Source organism: Phacochoerus africanus, chromosome 2, assembly GCF_016906955.1.
Source record: "Phacochoerus africanus isolate WHEZ1 chromosome 2, ROS_Pafr_v1, whole genome shotgun sequence".
Classification (NCBI taxonomy): Eukaryota; Metazoa; Chordata; class Mammalia; order Artiodactyla; family Suidae; genus Phacochoerus; species Phacochoerus africanus.
The window spans coordinates 124,450,355-124,469,234 of record NC_062545.1 but is presented as its reverse complement, the minus strand read 5'-3'; the positions used below and the strand labels follow the sequence as shown (position 1 = coordinate 124,469,234).

At 36.3% G+C, this 18,880-nt stretch overlaps 1 protein-coding gene across 6 annotated transcripts in view; it reads left to right on the top strand.

Annotated features, from left to right (window-relative positions):
- Positions 1–18,880, top strand: part of GALK2 (galactokinase 2) — a 165,139-nt gene that overhangs the window by 3,743 nt on the left and 142,516 nt on the right. For 2 of the 6 annotated variants that reach the window (XM_047766397.1, XM_047766393.1), the window contains exon 1: positions 11,800–12,071. In XM_047766397.1, coding sequence (XP_047622353.1) covers positions 12,019–12,071 — 53 coding nt within the window. In that variant the 5' untranslated portion in view covers positions 11,800–12,018. Of the gene's footprint in view, positions 1–4,802; positions 4,978–11,795; positions 12,072–18,880 lie in introns of those variants that run through there. The other 4 variants (XM_047766395.1, XM_047766399.1, XM_047766396.1 and 1 more) reach the window with 4 other exon arrangements.

Here is an 18,880-nt window from a genome sequence, read left to right as displayed (position 1 = left end):
ACTGCTAAGAACATTTGTGTACAAGTTTTTGTGTGAGCATATGTTTCACTTCTCTTGAGTAACATGGTAGATAGACTCTATGGTAGTCTCCTCATGATACATGTGCTTATATAATCTTTTTCCCTTAAATGTGAGTGGGATTTGTGACTTGCTTCTTTCCCCATCCCCCAGCTTTATTGAATTATAAATGTGACTTGCTTCTAACTATTAAGATAGAGCAAGTTTGGAGTTCCCTGGTGGCCTAATGGTTAAGGATCTGGCATTGTCTCTGCTGTGGCTCAGGTTCAGTCCATGGCCTGGAAGCTTCTGTGTGTGTGAGTGTGGCCAAAAAAAAAAAAAAAAAAAAGGGCAAAGGTGATATTCATGATTATATGTATACCTTTATGTTATACAAGATTGTGAACCCATCCTGATTGGGGAAGAACTCTATCTGCCTTGCTGACTTTTCAAGTGACCATTTTGTAAAAGACCATATGGCAAGGGGCCAAGGGTAGTATCTGGCCAAAAACTACCAAGAAACTGGCCTTTAGCCTGATAATCCATAAGGAATTAAAGCTGCTGGCTCAATGGCTTCTCCAACTGAGGTTTAGATAAGACTTGTGAGACCCTAAAGCAGATGACCCAGCTGAGCTTGCCCTTACTCCTGAACTTCAGAAACTGAGATAATCAATGTGTATTATTTTATAATGCTTCATCTGTGATAGTATTATTGCACAGCAATACCATGTAACAGACATGAATACAGATACATACCTAGTAATGGTGGGATTATAAAGTATGTGTATATTTAACTCTTTCAAAAACTCTCAAATTATTTTCCTAAGTTTTTGCTGTTTTGCTTATCCACCAGCAGTGTATATAAGTTCTAGCTGTACCACATTCTTGTCAACACACAGTGTGGTCTATTGTTTTAATTTTAGCCATTATGGCAGGAGTACAGTGGTATAGCATTGTGATTTTAATTTGCATTTCCTTAATGACTAATGTTGAACATCTTTTCATGTGCTTATTTGTTATCAGTGTATCTTTTTTGGTTAATTATCTCTTTAGTCCTTTTGCCCATTTGTAATACTGGGTTATTTGTCTTACTGCCATTGATTTGTAAGTGTCTTTTATGCTTTTTTTGTATTTATAGAATATTTCCCACACCCAAGAGCACTAATATTTTTTCATGTTTTCTTCCAGAAGTTTTATGTAGTTTTAACTCTTAAACTTAGGTCGATGACCTAGTTGGAGTCTAATTTTTATATGTAGTGTGAGGTAAATATAGAAGTTAATTTTTTTCTGCATATGTATATCAAATTTTTCCGGCATTGTTTGTCAAAAGGATGGTCCTTTCCCTATTGAGTTGTCTTTGTACTTTTGTCAAAAATAATTGACCATTTAATTCTCAACAGAATTTGACCCTTTAAAAGTATATTTTTGATAATTTCATATTATCCAGTATTATGATTATTTTTTATTTATTATTTATTAAACTGAGAGCTTTTTGAGGACACAACTTTTACTTCTGAATCCCCTGAAACTCAGCATCCTTGGTAAAACTGTGATGTGTGTGGGTATATTCTAGCATTCATGACTCCTCACTGTTGGATTAAGGAATATCGTTACCCCAAACGGGCTCATGATTTGGCATCCTTTTGGACTGATTACCTTAAAAAAAAAATATATATATATATATATATATATATATTTGTGTGTGTGTGTGTGTGTGTATGTATGTATCTTCTACATTTATTTAGACCAAACACTGTTATGTTAGAAGGGCAGAAAAGGAGGACTCCTTTTGTTTTAGTCAAGGTTTGGATGGGAAACTCAAGGCATCTGGGAGGCAGGTAACTGAAGAGAATTTACTGAAGGAACTATTTATAGAGATGAATTGGAGTGAGGGAACCCACAAGGATGGTGAAACACACAGTCACTAGCAAGAGGCTGGAAATCCCATTTCTTGAAGGCTTGAAGAGGCAAAGGGAAGAAATCGTCTTACCAGAGCCCAGCAAGAGTGGGAGCCTTGGAAGATGGACCTCCCAGCAGCAATTGTGGTTATAGGGAAACATAGCTACTGCCACAACTATGGCAAAAGCGTGGTGGTGTGTATGAATGTATATGTGTGTGCATGTGATAAATACCTCAGTTTCTCTGTTTTATTGCTCCCTAATATCCTGTCAGCGACCAACCCTAACCAGAAGCCAGAGGGTAAAGGAGCCCAGGTACAGTTCATAGAGATCAGCTTCTTGGAAAAGAGAAAAAATGGATCCAGAAGTCAAATAGGGAGTCAAGAGTACAACATTATATCATACAATTCAGCCGTGGCATAAATTATATACTTCACTCAGGGAGGGAACTTTCTCTCCTTTGAATGCAAGTTGCTGACTATCTTTTCTTGTTGGTGCATATCCCTGGATTTTACCACCCAACCCAAGTAGCTTATTAAAATGTTTTCTCTCTCTCTCTCCTCTCTCTCCCTCTCTCTCTCTCTCCTCTCTCTCCCCTCTCTCTCTCTCTCCTCTCTCTCCCTCTCTCTCTCTCTTTCTCTCTCTCTCACACACACACACACACACACACACACACGTATATATAAAGGCTGCACCTGCAGTATATGGAGGTTCCCAGCCTAGGGGGTCGAGTCACAGCTGCAGCCACTGGCCACAGCCACAGCCACAGCAACACCAGATCTGAGCTGTGTCTGCAACCTGCACCACAGCTCATGGCAATGGGGGATCCTTAACCCACTGAGCGAGGCCAGGGATCAAACCTGCATCCTCATGGATACTAGTCAGATTCATTTCTGCTGAGCCACAACAGGAACTCCATTTTAACCTATATTTAATATTCACTCCTTCCTGAGAGGAGCTCATAAATACAGGTCGCAGGACCACTTTAAATTTCCACCTTATTGACTGATGCCCTTGCCTTGTTTAATTGTCATTTTAATTTGCCTCAGTCTCCTTACATTAAATAAAATGATGTATGTAAATGGTAATTACAAAGTACTCAATAAATGTATCATCATTAATTCAATCAAACTACTCATTCTGACCTTTTAAAATGCTCTATACTGCAATTACATCTTTCAGCTCTAAAATTGCCGTGGCAGAAATATGCAGGGTGCAGCCCTAAAAAGGCAAAAAGCAAAACAAAACAAAATGCAATTATACAATCTTAGCAATGCTATTTACCATTATGGTATTTCTAATAATGTTTTTATTCCTAATCAAAACGGTAACCATTCCTCCAAGGTTTTGAGAAATGAACCCACTTTTCAGTAAGATGGTAATTCCAAAATTGTTTTTGTTTCTTTTCTTCAGTGAAATTGTTAATTTCTTTCAGTACATTTTGCGTTAATCCTCCTGTGATTCCCCTGTGAATTAAGCAGCGTAATTTTAACTTAACAATTGACATAAATAATTTGTGTGTGGAATGTTCTAGCTACATTCCCTTTGCTATTTTCCATACACCCTCCTTTTAATCTTAGAGTCTTCTTGTTTGCTTGTTTGTTTGTTTGCTTTTTAGGGCTGCACTTGTGGGATATGGAAATTCCCAGGCTAAGGGGTCTAATTGTAGCTTCAGCTGTGGGCCTATGCCACAGCTACAGCAGCACAGGATCCTTAACTCACTGGGTGAGGCCAGGGATGGAACCTGCATCCTCGTGGATACTAGTAGGGTTTGTAACCTACTGAGCCATGACCAGAATTCCCATGGAGTCTTCTGCTATTTAACTTCAGATTCCAGAGACTCCTGTTTCCCCCATTCTTTGACTTCTTTTAAACCAGAGCTTTTCCCCATTTCCGTCAGCTTTTTCCTTTTTCTCAGCATCTGTACCTATTGTCTCTACCCTATTCTCCAATCCCTACCCTCATTCCTACCTCAACTAGGGACTTAGTTTCAGACCTCAGGGTTCTCGACTCTGCATGAGTTGTTAGTACTATTACTGCTGTATTATGGATTAGATTTACTTTTACGGATCTGAGAATCAAACATTTTTAAAAAACCCACTTTTCCTCTTTAGAATGCTACATACTTAGATATTATAGGTTGTTTTGATTATTCCAGTTGTTTTCCTAGAAGAATAAATCTTTGAATTATGGCAGTCACCTGAGATCCCTTCCATATATGTTCTTAAAAAAAGAAAAGAATTGCTTAATAATTGTAACTTTTTGAGATGGGCAACATTGAATGGTTATGACAAGATAAGATGTAGACAATATTGTCAAGTTTGAACATCCTTAGTACTGTATTTAGTTTCTGGATCAAGACAGCAAAAAGTGAAAACAAACATATTGTCTTAAATTGGTGCATTTTTTTCTGTGATTTGGTCGATTTAATTAATACTTTAGGCCTGAAATGCAAACTTCCAATTTCAAAATCAAGTTCGTCTAAAGTTTTGCTTATCAGATTTTGTTTTACTGATGGAATATGTATTATATGCAGAGTTTGTGTCAATTTTTGTAATTTATTTACTTAAATTTTAACTTGTCATAATAGCAGGGCCTTTCATTTATGTTTATTATTCTATCCTGAGTGCCTGGAATAGTGCTTAGAACACATAAGCACGTGATAAACATTTGTTAGATGAATGGATGATTATAGATGAAAACAGTTGTGAATTCTAGTGGTGGATTCATAATAAATACAAACATTAATAAATAATTAATGTAATTTCAGATAGCCATAAAGTCAATAAACCATATTTCAGGGATAGAGAATTACTGAACGACGATTGGAATGGTTTTAAAAATCTTCGTGACAACTCCATGAAATAGTTTTTTTTTTCCTATTTATGGCTACACCCATGCATACAGAAGTTCCTGGACCAGGGATTGAATCCGAGCCATAGCCGTGTCCTGTGCAGTAGCTGTGGCAATGCTGGATCCTTTAAACCACTGGCCGGGGCTAGAGATCAAACCTGTGCCTCCGGAGCAACTTGAGCTGCTGCAGTTGGACTCAACCCACTGCTCCATAGCAAAAACTCATGAGGTGGGTATATTTTTATTTTTATATATTTTAAAAGTTTTATTGAAGATAGTTGATGTGCAATGTGGAGATAATTTCTGCTGTACAGCACACTGATTCAGTTATACATGTACATACATCCATACTTTTTCAGATTCTTTTCCTATGTAGATTATCACAGAATGTTGGGTAGAGTTCCCTGTGCTATACAGCAGGTCCCCATGAAGTAGGTATTTTTATCTCCCTTTTTTTGGAGGAAAAATTTCAGACTTGCGTAGGATCACAAAGTAAGTGGTTGAACCACTTCAATCCAGGCTCATTAATGTACTCCTTCATTAGACATTCCTTCAGTGCCTGTTAGACATTGAACCATAGTCTGTAAAATAGTTCCTGCCTTCAAAAAGCTTATAATCTAGATCTGTGTTGTTGAATACAGCATATACTGCTTTATAATTGGAATTGAAGTGTGCTGTAAGTGTAAAATATACATTGCATTTCAGAGATTCCCTAATGAAAAAGTAAAATATCAATAATTTTTATACTGGTTATATTTTGAGGTAATATTTGGAGATACTGGGTAAAATATATTATTACAATTAGTTTCATTTAGTTTTACTCTTTTTAAATGGCTTATAAAAATTTGAAATGACATATTTGACTTGTAGATTCTGACTAAGTTGGCCCCAAGAGTCTGCATTTCTAATAAGCTCCAGGTGATGCTAATGCTGAGTTTCACACTTTGAGTCGCAAGGCTCTAGACTAGATAGACAAGAAAACATACAAGTAATAACAGTACTGATATGATAATTGCTATGACTAGGCAAGAAGTGTGCTTAGACACGTTGTTCTTTTTCATTCCGCAAAACAAGCCGTATTCTAGTAAACTATTTTTTTAATATAATGATTTTTATTTTGTTCTATTATAGCTGGTTTACAGTGTTCTGTAATTTTTTTCTGTGCAGAATGGTGACCCAGTTACACACACATGTGTACATTATTTTTTCTCACATTATTATGCTCCATCATAAGTGACTCGACATAGTTCCCAGTGCTACACAGCAGGATCTCATTGCTAATACACTCCAAAGGCAATAGTCTGCATCTATGAATCCCAAGCACCCCATTCATCCCACTCCCTCCCCCTCCCTATCCCCCTTGGCAACCACAAGTCTTTTCTCCAAGTCCATGATTTTCTTTTCTGTGGAAAGGTTCATTTGTGCAATATATTAGATTCCAGATGTAAGTGATATCATACGGTATTTTTCTTTTTCTTTCTGACTTCACTCAGTATGAGAGTCTCTAGTTCCATCCTTGTTGCTGCAAATGGCATTATTTTGTTCTTTTTCATGGCTGAATAATATTCCTTTGTGTACATACACCACGTCTTCCTAATTCAATCATCTGTCGATGGACATTTGGGTTGTTTCCATGTCTTGGCTATTGTGAATAGTGCTGCAATGAACATACGGGTGCATGTATCTTTTTCAAGGAAAGTTTCGTCTGATATATACCCAAGAGTGGGATTGCTGTGTCATATGGTAGCTTTATCTATAGTTTTCTAAGATACCTCCATACTGTTCTCCATAGTGGTTGTACCAGATTACATTCCCACCAACAGTGCAGGAAGGTTCTCTTTTCTCCACACCCCCTTCAGCATTTGTTATTTGTGGACTTATTAATGATGGCCATTCTGACTGGCATGAGGTGGTACCTCATAGTAGTTTTGATTTGCATTTCTCTAATAATCAAGGATGTTGAGCATTTTTTCATGTGCTTGTTGGCCATCTGTGTATCTTCTTTGGAGAAATATCTGTTCAGGTCTTTTGCCCATTTTTCAATTGGGTTGTTGCCTTTTTGCTGTTGAGTTGTATAAGTTTCTTGTATATTCTAGAGATTAAGCCCTTGTCGGTTGCATCATTTGAAATTATTTTCTCCCATTCTGTAAGTTGTCTTTTTGTTTTCTTTTTGGTTTCCTTTGCTGTGCAAAAGCTTGTCAGTTTGATTAGGTCCCACTGATTCATTTTTGCTCTTATTTCTGTTGCTTTGGGATACTGACCTGAGAAAATATTCATGACGTTGATGTCAGAGTGTTTTGTCTCTGTTCTCTTCCAGGAGTTTGATGATGTCATGTCTTATATTTAGGTCTTTCAGCCATTTTGAGTTTATTTTTGTGCATGGTGTGAGGGTGTGTTCTAGTTTCAATTGCTTTGCATGCAGCTGTCCAGGTTTCCCAGCAATACCTGCTGAAAAGACTGTCTTTTTCCCATTTTATGTTCTTGCCTCCTTTGTCCAAGATTAATTGACCATAGGTGTCTGTGTTTATTTCTGGGTTCTCTATTCTGTTTCATTGGTCTATATATCTGTTTTGGTATCAGTACCACACTGTCTTGATGACTGTGGCTTTGTAGTATTTCTTGAAATCTGGGAGAGTTATGCCTCCTGCTTGGTTTTTGTTCCTCAGGATTGCTTTGGCAATTCTGGGTCTTTTATGGTTCCATATAAATTTTTGGATTGTTTGTTGTAGTTCTGTGAAAAATGTCATGGGTAATTTGATAGGGATTGCATTGAATCTGTAGATTGCTTTGGGTAGCATGGCCATTTTTACAATATTAATTTCTCCAACCCATGAGCATGGAATATCTTTCCATTTCTTTACATCCTCTTTAATTTCCTTGATTAATGTTTTATAGTTCTCAGAATAAAAGTCTTTCACCTCCTTGGTCAGGTGTATTCCCAGATATTTGATTTTTGGGGTGCAATTTTAAAAGGTATTGTATTTTTGTAATTCTTTTCTAATATTTCATTGTTAGTATACAGAAATGCGACTTGCTTCTGAATGTTAATCTTATATCCTGCTACTTTGCTGAATTTGTTGATCAGTTCGAGTAGTTTTTGGGTTGAGTCCTTGGGGTTTTCTATGTATAGTATCATGTCATCTGCATACAGTGATAGTTTTGCCTCTTCTCTTCCTGTTTGAATGCCTTTTATTTCTTTTGTTTGTCTGATTGCTGTGGCTAGGATTTCCAGTACTATGTTGAATAACAGTGGTGAAAGTGGGCATCCTTGTCTTGTTCCAGATTTTAGTGGGAAGGCTTTCAGCTTTTCTCCATTGAGTATTATATTTTCTGTGGGTTTGTCATAAATGGCTGTCATTATGTTAAGGTATGTTCCCACTATACCCATTTTGGTAACAGTTTTTATTGTGAATGGATGTTGTACTTTGTCAAATGCTTTCTCTGCATCTATTGAGATGATCATGTGGTTTTTGATTTTTCTTTTGTTAATGTGGTGTATGACATTGATTGATTTGCGTATGTTGAACCATCCTTGTGTACCTGGGATTGTTAAACTATTTTTGCACACAGAATTTCTGTTCCTTTCATATAGCTTTATAACAGATTCACATATTATATTAACTACATAAATATTATTACTCTGAATCATGACCTTATCTTTTGCCTTTATTTAAATGATTATGTACTAGAGAGATGTGTCTATTCCATATACAGATGAATAAGGCACATATGGCATCATTATAAAGAAGACATTAAAGAAGTATTATATTATTATTTATCATAATAGAAAATACCCAAAATAGGTTGCTAAAGTAGATTCCCCCAATTGTGAATAATACTTTTTTATTATAAGTCAAGATAGGAAATATTTTCCAGGAGTTGTTCAAACTAAACCACAGAAATAATATTTTTTCCCCCAGACAAATGATATTAATGCTAGAGACTTAGTTTTGAAGGTAGAGTTAGGGACAGAGAACAGGAAAAAATTCCTGGAAGAAGTGAGTTTTAAGCCAAGACCTAAACATATGTTGGAGCTAACCAGGTCTGTGTGGCTCTAACACTCATGTTTTTACTTTTACTTTAGACCAAGTATTTGTTTTGTTTCATTTTGATGTTTGTTATATTTTGATGCTGGAGTGTTTTATCTGAACAGAAACTAATAGTCAGTTGAGGAGAAAAAATATCAGATTTATTAATTAGGTTTCTGTTTAAGAATCTATCATGAAATGCTATTCTAGTTTATAATTTAGACTTTAAACTTTACTGTAAGTGTGCCCATGTGCAAAAATAAAGAACTAAAAAGTTAGATTTGTGAAAATAAAAATTCTATAAAATTTAGACATTAAACACTTTTACTATTGAATATGTCTAATAAGGACCAAAGCAATATCTTAAAATTGACAAAGGAATAATACTTTTTCACTTATAAGGTTGTTGGGAAGCTTTAGAGAGATAATAATATATATGAAGTACCCACTTAATGTATAAGAAAGCCTTGCATAAGGAACATAGTGTAAGAAAGTTATGGTAATTTTGATTTTAGTTTCTATTTCAGGTTTTCTAGTAGTTTGAGAACAGATTATTTTAAGAACAGTATTTTATAAAAATTATGATGTATATACTTCCATTTTGGGACAAAATAATGTTTCAATAATTGTTGTTGTTGTTGTTGTTTTAGGGCCGCATCTGTGGCATATGGAGGTTTCCAGGCTAGGGGTTGAATTGGAGCTGTAGCTGCTGCCCCTACGCCAGAGGCACAGCAACAGGGGATCCAAGCCACGTCTGCGACCTACACCACAGCTCACGGCAACATGGGATCCTTAACCCATTGAGCGAAGTCAGGGATTGAACCTGCGTCCTCATGGATGCTAGTTAGATTCGTTTCTGCTGAGACACGACGGGAACTCCTCAATAATTTTTTTAAAAGCCTACTTCACTGGGGTCTCATCAGAGGTCACACATTCAGAATAGGCTGAGCTAGGAGTCTAAGACCTGGGTTTTGATTCCAGCCCTTACTCTTTCACTTTGGGTCCATCATTTCCTAAAAAAAGGGGGGGGGAGATACTTGTTGCTTTATAAGATGCTTTCCAGTTTTTATCAGCTTTGTGAAGACTGCAGTAGAAATGTATCCAAGATCCAAACTAATGATTTGCTATCAAGTTTTCATTTAGCAAATTTATTATTTGGCCATCACATACACATTCAATAGAAGATATTCTTTATGAATCAGAGTGTCCATAGTCATTGTGTTCATTTTAAAAATACTGTATAAAACAGGTTCGTTTGGGACTATTTTATTTTATTTTAGTCTTTTGTCTTTTTAGGGCTTGCACTTGCAGCATATGGAGGGTCCCAGGCTAGGGGTCAAATCAGAGCTGTAGCTGCTGGTCTATGCCACAGCCACAGCCACACCACATCTGAACCCCGTGTGTGACCTACACCACAGCTCATGGCAATGCCTGATCCTTAACACACTGAGCAAGGCCAGGGATCGAACCTGTATCCTCATGGATACTAGTTGGGTTTGTTATCCACTGAACCATGATGGAACTCCAGGACTTTTTTTTTTTAAAAAACCAATATTTTCAAAGCTTCAGAATTTACTTATTTTTCAGTCACCATAAAAGGTTATGTTAGAAATATATCTGAATAAAAAATGGTCTTTCCTGGAATTCTCCTGTGGTACAGCAGATTAAGGATCCAGTGTTGTCACTGCAGCAGCTTGGAACCTTTCATGTATTGTAGGTGCAGCCAAAAAGAAGTGATGATTTTTCCTTTTCTATATTTACTGATGCTCCAAAAATTTTACATTTTTTTCTCTACTTATGTTCTTTCCACATTCAAACCTGTTTATAGGAGTGACAATGATGCCACTCCTTACTCAAGAGTAAACTGAAATAGGCATCCAACTAGAATTTATCGGGGTTCAAAAAAGAAAAGGAGATAAATTGCTTCATTTGAAAGTGATGAAGGACAGAAATAACAGTGAGAAGGTAGCCCTGATATCAGAGTAATATTGTTTCCATGTTTCTTTTACAGTAATAACCCAGGGATGTGCCAAGGGGCTGCAGCCCTTTAGCTAGGTTTTGATATTGTCCTTTCACATTTTTGCCCTCATTTCCTCCTTTCCCTTCCACAATATACACATAAAAATTCTGGAGTAGCAACCTATTGAATGCCTCGGGGGTATGCTAGTACCCTTAGTGTGTTAGGCATGTTGGCCCAGACATCCTTAACTAGGAAAACTTGGGATCAGTCTATTTGTAGCTGGCCTCACTTGGGTTTAATCTCAGCATTCTCAGGTATAAAGTACACAAGATTTATTAAACCTGAAGTTAATTCAGGTTTTTCAACCAATTAACAGTGTGGCCTTAGGCAAGGCACTTTTCTTTTCTAGTCATTGACTCAGTTCCTCTTACCTATCAAAAACCGAGTACTGTTCTAGGTGCTGGGGATACACAGTTCCTACTCTCAGGTTGCTTACCTTCTAGTGGTAGTAATAGTGGAAGTAGTGAGACAGACAATAAATACATAAATGTGCAGAACGCGTGAAAACAATGAAGAAAACAGTAATATGGTAGAGTGGTGAGGTGGGGGTGGTGTGCTCCTTGAGATAGGGCATCTGTGATTTCTCCGTGTAACTGAAAAGTCAGTGTTGAACCGGAAGCTAAGGATTTCTTGCATTTTGAAAGACATGCACTGTCTTCTTTTCACATTAATTATGTTCTAGGAAATCCCACTAATGCCTCTATCCTGGAAATAAATGCAAATATGTTAAGTGCTGCATCAGTTGCATACTGCCTGATTTTTTAAATAATCCACATAAAAAGCAATAACTGAATATTTTAGTGTTATTTGGGGGGAGTAGCTTCTGGTCATAAAGAAAAAAAAAAACTAACTTAAAAAGCAAACAGAAGAGCCAGGTTGTAATTCTGTACTTAGATTTATGCCCGGGGCGCAGAAAGAAAACCTCCTTAGTTAGCTTTGTTGGGCGCAGGAACTCCAGCGCGCCCCCCTGGTCCCTGGAGCTCAGAGCAGCTTGGTGGCGGTACCTGACAGCTGCTGGGAGGCTCTCTACCCAGAGCTCAGAAGGGCGGAGCCACGGGCGGGGCCGACTGCAAGCAGCCACCCTCAGCCAAGAGGCAGGATTTCCGCAGGGTGAGTTCTTGCGCGCCCGGAAGAAAGGGCTCCTGCCGCAGAAGTCTCGTGATTACTTCGGACGCCTTGCTTCACAGCTGGAAACTGAAGAATAAAGAAGGATTAGCCAAATATGGCTACGGAGGGCCCTCCCGTGCATCAAGTCCAGGTGGCAGAACATCCCAGGTGGGGGAGAGGAGATGCCGCGCTTTGGGATCACCTGAGTTGCCTAGGTGTAGATCGTTACAGGGCTTTTGACTTGACTGGAGCGCTGCTTTTGCTCCCGGGAGCACACAGAATCCTAGGGATATTATAAGGCCGTGTGGCTGGGCTTGCAAGAAGACCATGCCACAAACATTTTCCACCTTGTTTCATCCATGCAGATCCTTCTTTTCCCTTTTTCTTGCTGAAGGGTGGGACACTTTCTGCTGGGCTTTAGCGGAAAAACCTCAATTACCTTTGAACCCCTTCTCTGTTTTACCTGCCAGCTGATAGTGCTTTGTTAAGTCCCCTTTCTAAAATATTCACGGAAAACAATCAAGCACGCCAAAACAAAACCAAAAAACGACTCCCAAACCACTCCCCTCCTTGGTCTCTGCATCTTACTGAACAAATCATGGAATCTATTTAAACAAATCACTTAGGAAATTAATGTGCTGCCACTACCTAGCTACAGAATAACCAATAGTTTAAGTGATACCAAGTAGATTATCTTTTCATTTGAGGGCATCTTGCAAAAACTTCTTGGAAATACTTCATTCTGACATACCATGAGAATCTCATAGAATGAAGTCTCTATCTGCTGTGTGTTAGCCCTATAGCTTTTCTAGGGTTGGCTTTGCTCCCTCTTTGGTGTTTCTAATTTTTAGTTTTTTCCCCAGTAAGCTTTTTTCTCTAACATTAAGTCCTTAATTTCTCCCTACTTCCTGGTTTATGACTGTCATGTGATAGTTCACAATATTACAGTTTACTGAAACTTGCAAATGCTTTTTCACCCTTATATTAACAGCGCATATTTAGTTACCAGAAAGAAATGCAATTTTTGATTATGGAGACCAGCATGGCCTTAGACTACATGTGAATATTGATATAGTCGTCTGTATTTCCATTTTGTAGGATTTTAATCATAATGTGTAATATTTCTATAGTCACCCTACCCTGAGAGGGAGGAGGGTTGGTGATAATGTACTAAAAGTGAAGAATTGTTTACTTAATTTCCTTAGAGTTATTTCTTGCCTTATATTATTTTTACAGTATTTATTCATGTGACAAATATTAATTGTTAGTATTCACTGTTCTGTGCTTAGTCACAGAAGAAATAATATAGTAGTCAGGTAAGTGTGCACTTTATGACTTTCTTGTTTTTCACTTAATATAGTTATTAGCTTCTGACAATGTTTCAGCTACTTATCCATTTTAGCAGGGGTGCATTCAGTTAAATCTAGATAGTATATCTATACACCTACCTAACTGGTCAAATGCTAAAATATGCTGAAAGGGAAAGAAATGCATGAACTGTCTTCTTTGGAACTTCTTCAGGATTCCTCTTCACAGGACACATGACCCTTGGAGTAAAGGCACTAGTGAACCATGTTATACATTTTAATAAGCTTAATTGCTTTTTAAATTCTTTTTATATAAAAAATCATATAGAAATTGAAGCTCCAGGGAGTTCCCACCATGGCTCAGTGGTAATTAACCTGACTAGTATCCATGAAGATGCAGGTTGGATCCCTGGTCTTGTTCATTGGGTTAAGGAACTGGCGTTGCCATCAGCTGTAGTGTAGATGGAAAACGTAGCTTGGATCTTCATTGCTGTGACTGTGGTGTAGGCTGATAGCTGTAGCTCTGATTCAACCCCTAGTCTGGGAACTTCCATATGCCATGGGTGCAGCTCTGAAAAAAAAAAAAAAAAAAAAAAAAAAGGAAATAGAAGCTCTAATTTTTTCTTTTCTGCATCTCAGTTTTGCTTGCTTGCTGTATTGTAAGACTACTTCAAATCCCACTCTTCTAACTTTCTTTGCATTTAGAACTGCTGTTCTAAATTTCCTTGCATTCTCGTCTCTTTTCCTAATCTTTGGCATTTGAAGCTTTAAATTGTTGGATTATTAATTAACAGGTTTATTGATGGATAATTCACATGCTATACAGTCATTTGCTTAGAGTTTACAATTAAACAGTTTTTGGTATATTCACAGGATTGTGCAACCATCACGATAATCAAAGTTAGAACATTTTCATCACCCTTAAAAGAACCCTGTATCCCTTAAGCTATCATCTCCCCAACCTCTGCAAGCCCTAAGATACTACTAATGTACTTTTCATCTCTATAGATTTGCTTATTCTGGACTTTTCAAATAAAAGGAATCATATGATATGTATACTTTTTTTGTGATTGACTTCTTCACTTAATATAATGTTTCAAGGTTCATCCATGTTGTAATATGTTATCAGTACATCATTCCTTTTATGGTTCAGTAGTACTACACTGTATCAATATACCACATTTTGTTTATCCTTTCAATAATTGATTGACATTTGGGTTATTTCCACCTTTTGGTTCTATGAATAATGGTGCTGTATGAATACATTCTTTTTTTGTTGGTGGTGCACCTGAGGCATGCAGAAGTTCTCAGGCCAGGGAGCGAACCTGGGCTACAGCAGTGACCCAAGGTACAACAGTGACCATGCCAGATCTTTAACCCACTGGGCCACATGGGAATGCCCTTGATCACATTCTTAATATGAAAGGTTTGGATTATTTAAAAGTATAGTCAGTAAAGCCTGAGAATCCTGCAGTTTATTTTCTCATTACAGTTTCTGATTCTTATCGTGTGCTGCCAATTCTTACTTCCCTTTGAAGTTTGGTTTGTTTTATATTCTCGTATTATTATTGTATCCTTTTGGTGTCATTGTATCTTTATAATATCATTGTTAACATTTTTTTATAAAAATGGAATTATATTTTGGAGTCAATATTTGGTTGTCTGTAATTTTCCTTTTTTATTAATAATATTTCTTAGAGATTCTGGTATATTTCAGACTGATATATTTCCCATTTTAAGTGCTGAGGATATTTCATAGTATGAATGTCAATATTCATTTAATCACTCGGTTATTAGAGTGTACCTTTATTTTTTTATTTTTATTTTTTTGTCTTTTTTTTTTTTTTTTTTGCTATTTCTTGGGCCGCTCCCGCGGCATATGGAGGTTCCCAGGCTAGAGGTCGAATCGGAGCTGCAGCCACCGGCCTACTCCAGAGCCACAGCAACTCGGGATCCGAGCCGCGTCTGCAACCTACACCACAGCTCATGGCAACGCCGGATCGTTAACCCACTGAGCAAGGGCAGGGACCGAACCCGCAACCTCATGGTTCCTAGTCGGATTCGTTAACCACTGCGCCATGACAGGAACTCCAGAGTGTACCTTTAGGTTTCCAATTTTTCACTCACAAGCAATGCTGCAATAAAAAATCTTTGTACATATATCTTTGAGCATTTTTATGTTCTTTTAGTCTCATTCATGAAAATGAAATCTGAGTCAAGGTAATGAGCATTTAAAATTTTGATGGTTTCTAGGGAGTTCCTGTCATGGCACAACGGAACCGAATCCCACTAGTATCCATGAGAATGCAGGTTCAACCCTGGTCTTGCTCAGTGTGTCAGCTATCCTGTGAGCTGTGGTGTAGTTTGCAGACGTGGCTTGGATCCCATGTTGCTGTGACTGTGGTGTAGGCCAGCAGCTGCAGCTCTGATTCAACCCCTAACCTGGGAACTTCCATATGCTGTGGGTGTGGCCTTAAAAAAGCAAAACAAAAAAATTTTTTGATGATTTCTAAAAAAATAAAATGAAAAATTTAATAGTGCTAAATGGCTCTGCAAAAGATGTTATTAGGTTGTATATTTCTTAGTTTTTAGGAACTCTTTTTATTTGTATGTATTTGTATGAGTGTATATATTTTTGGATAAAACCACTTGTTTTATATATACTATTTTTATTGTTCCTGGTTTAGCAATTTTCCTTTAACTTTATGATATTTTTGGTTGTGTTGCATTTTATATTTTATATAGTACGTTACAGTGTTGAATGATAGCACTTTTGTCTTGATTCTGATTTTAATGGCAAAGCTTCTAATATTTATGTCATCAAATGTGATGCTTGCTATTTCTGGCAAGTAGCCTAAAAATTGAGGACATTTTCTTCTTTTCTAGCATCTTAAGAGCTTTTTTTAAATTTAAAATTTTTTTAAAAATCAGGTATGGCTATTGAATTTTACAATTATTTTTGCATATTTGAGAGGATCATGGGGTTATAGAGTTTTTCCTTTTTATTCTGTTGGAATAGTACATTTAATCAACAGTTTCCTGGTACTGCCCTCATCTTCTTGGAATAAACTCTGGTCACATATATTATAAACTAATGTATATTGGATTAAATTTATCAATATTTTATTTAGAGTTTTTGTACCTATTTTTACAAGTGAGAGTAGTCTCTTTTGGGAGCTATTCTTGTTAAGTATTAGTATCTGGGTTATACTACCTTCCAAAATGAGATGGGAAGTCTTTTTGTAGCTTCTATAGTTAGAACCATTTCTGAAAGAAAAAGATGATTTTTTTTCTTTAAGGTCTGACAGAACTTACTCGTAATATTTTCTGGGCCTTGTTAAGGGGATTATGTCCAACTACTTTTTATGTTTATTTTTCCTGTTTTTCAGTGGGTGAGGGGGAATTTTGATCCCTCATTTGGGCAACGGGAGCTTATGTACATGTGTCCTTCTGACATGTCACTGTCAGATCTTTAGTCGTTTGTATCTCTTAAACCCCCATTTTAGTTTTTAGAGTCCACATATAAGTGATAACTTAGAGTATTTGCTTTTCTGTAACTTTTTCACTAACCACAATATTCTTTAGGTCCATCCATGTTGCTGCAAATGGCATTATTTCATTCTTTTTAATGACCAAGTAATCCATTTTGTAATGTACATATGTACATTTATATAAATATATGTAAACACATATATTACTTCTATTTAGAAAAAGATGAAATAAAGTAACAGAATGTTTATAATTATAAGTTCTAAGGAATTTATGTAAGAATAGTTGATATAGTTTTTAATTGCTCAGTCTCCAATAGCCTCAACACCCAGAGAAAATCACTTCATATATTTGGATGTATATCTATCAGTCATTACAAACTACACACACAAACACACACACAGACACACAGACACACACACACTATCATACTACAAGCTGTGTGTAAGCTGTATTTTTCACTTAACAATATGCAGGAATATATTTTCCCCTTTTCATTACTATTTTAATGGTGTTATAGTATCTGTACATGATGTTCCATGGATGTTTAGCATTTTCAGTTACAAATAATGGTTACATGAACATTTTTTCAACTTGAAACTTTGTCCATATATCCATTATTATTTCATAAGCATAAACTCCTGAAAGAAGAATCACGTGGGCAAAGGATATGAATATTTTTAACATTTTATAGCAAATTATGAAGTAAAAGTAAAGAGTGTGTATATATATATACACATATATGTATATATGTATGTGTGTGCATATATATGTGTGTGTATATATACATATATATGTATATATGTATGTGTGTGCATATATATGTGTATATACAGAGAGTGATTGAGAGAGAAAAGCAATCTCATTATTATATCACTTCTTATTTATCCATTCATCTGTTGACAGATACTTAGTTTGCTTACATGTCTTGGCTATTGTAAATAATGCTGCTATGAATACTGAGGGTACATGTATTTTTTTAAAAAAGTTTTATCGAAGTAAAGTTGATTTACAATGTTGTGATAATTTCTGCAGTACAACAAAACAGTTTGGTTATGCATGTACACACATCCATTCTCTTTCAGATTCTTTTCCCACATAGATTATCCCAGAATATTGGATAGATTTTTCTGTGCTATAAAGCAAGTCTCCATTGGCCAGTCATTCCATATACCTCAGTGTGCATATGCCAATCCCAAACCCCCAGTCCATCTCTTCCCCTCTACCACCTGTCCCCTTTGTGACCATAAGTTTGTTTTCAAAGTCTGTGTTTCTCTTTTTCAAATAAGTTCATTTGTATCCATTTTTAAGATTCCATATATAAGTGCTATCATATGATATTTGTCTTTTTTCTGACTTACTTCACTCAGTATGATAATCTCTAGCTCCTTCCATGTTGCTGCAAATGGCATTAGTTCATTCTTTTTTTATGGCAGAATAATATTCTATTATATATATATATATATATCACATCTTCTATTTTATATATATATATATATATATATATATATATATATCTCACATCTTCTTATCCATTCTTCTGTCAGTGGATATTTTGGATGCTTTCATGTCTGGGATACTGTAAGTAGTGTTGAAAATAAATTAAACATTGGTGTGCATGTATCTTTTTGAATTATGATTTTCTTTGGATACATGCCCAGTAGTGGAATTACTGGATCATATTGCTGGTAATTCTATATTTATTTTTTTAAGGAACCTGCATACTGTTTTCCATAGTGTTTTTACCAATTATATTCCCACCAACAGTGTAAGAGGGTTTCCTTTTCTCCACACCCTCTCTAGCATTTATTGTTTGCAGACTTTTTGATGATGGGCGCTCTGGCTGTTTTAAATTGGTACTTCATAGTAGTTTTGATTTGCATTATCTAATAATTAGCATTGTTGAACATATTTCATGTTTTTTTGCCATCTGTATGACTTTGGAGAAACATCTGTTTAGATCTTCTGCCCATTTTTTGATTTTTTTTTATATTGAGCTGTATGAGTTGTTTGTATATTTTGGGGATTAATCCCTTGTTATCTCTTCATTTGCAAATATTTTCTCCCATTTTGTGGACTGTCTTTTCATTTTGTTCATGCTTTCCTTTGCTGAGCAAAAACTTTAAAGTTTAATTAGGTCCCATTTGTTTATTACATGTATCTTTTTGAATTAGTGTTTTC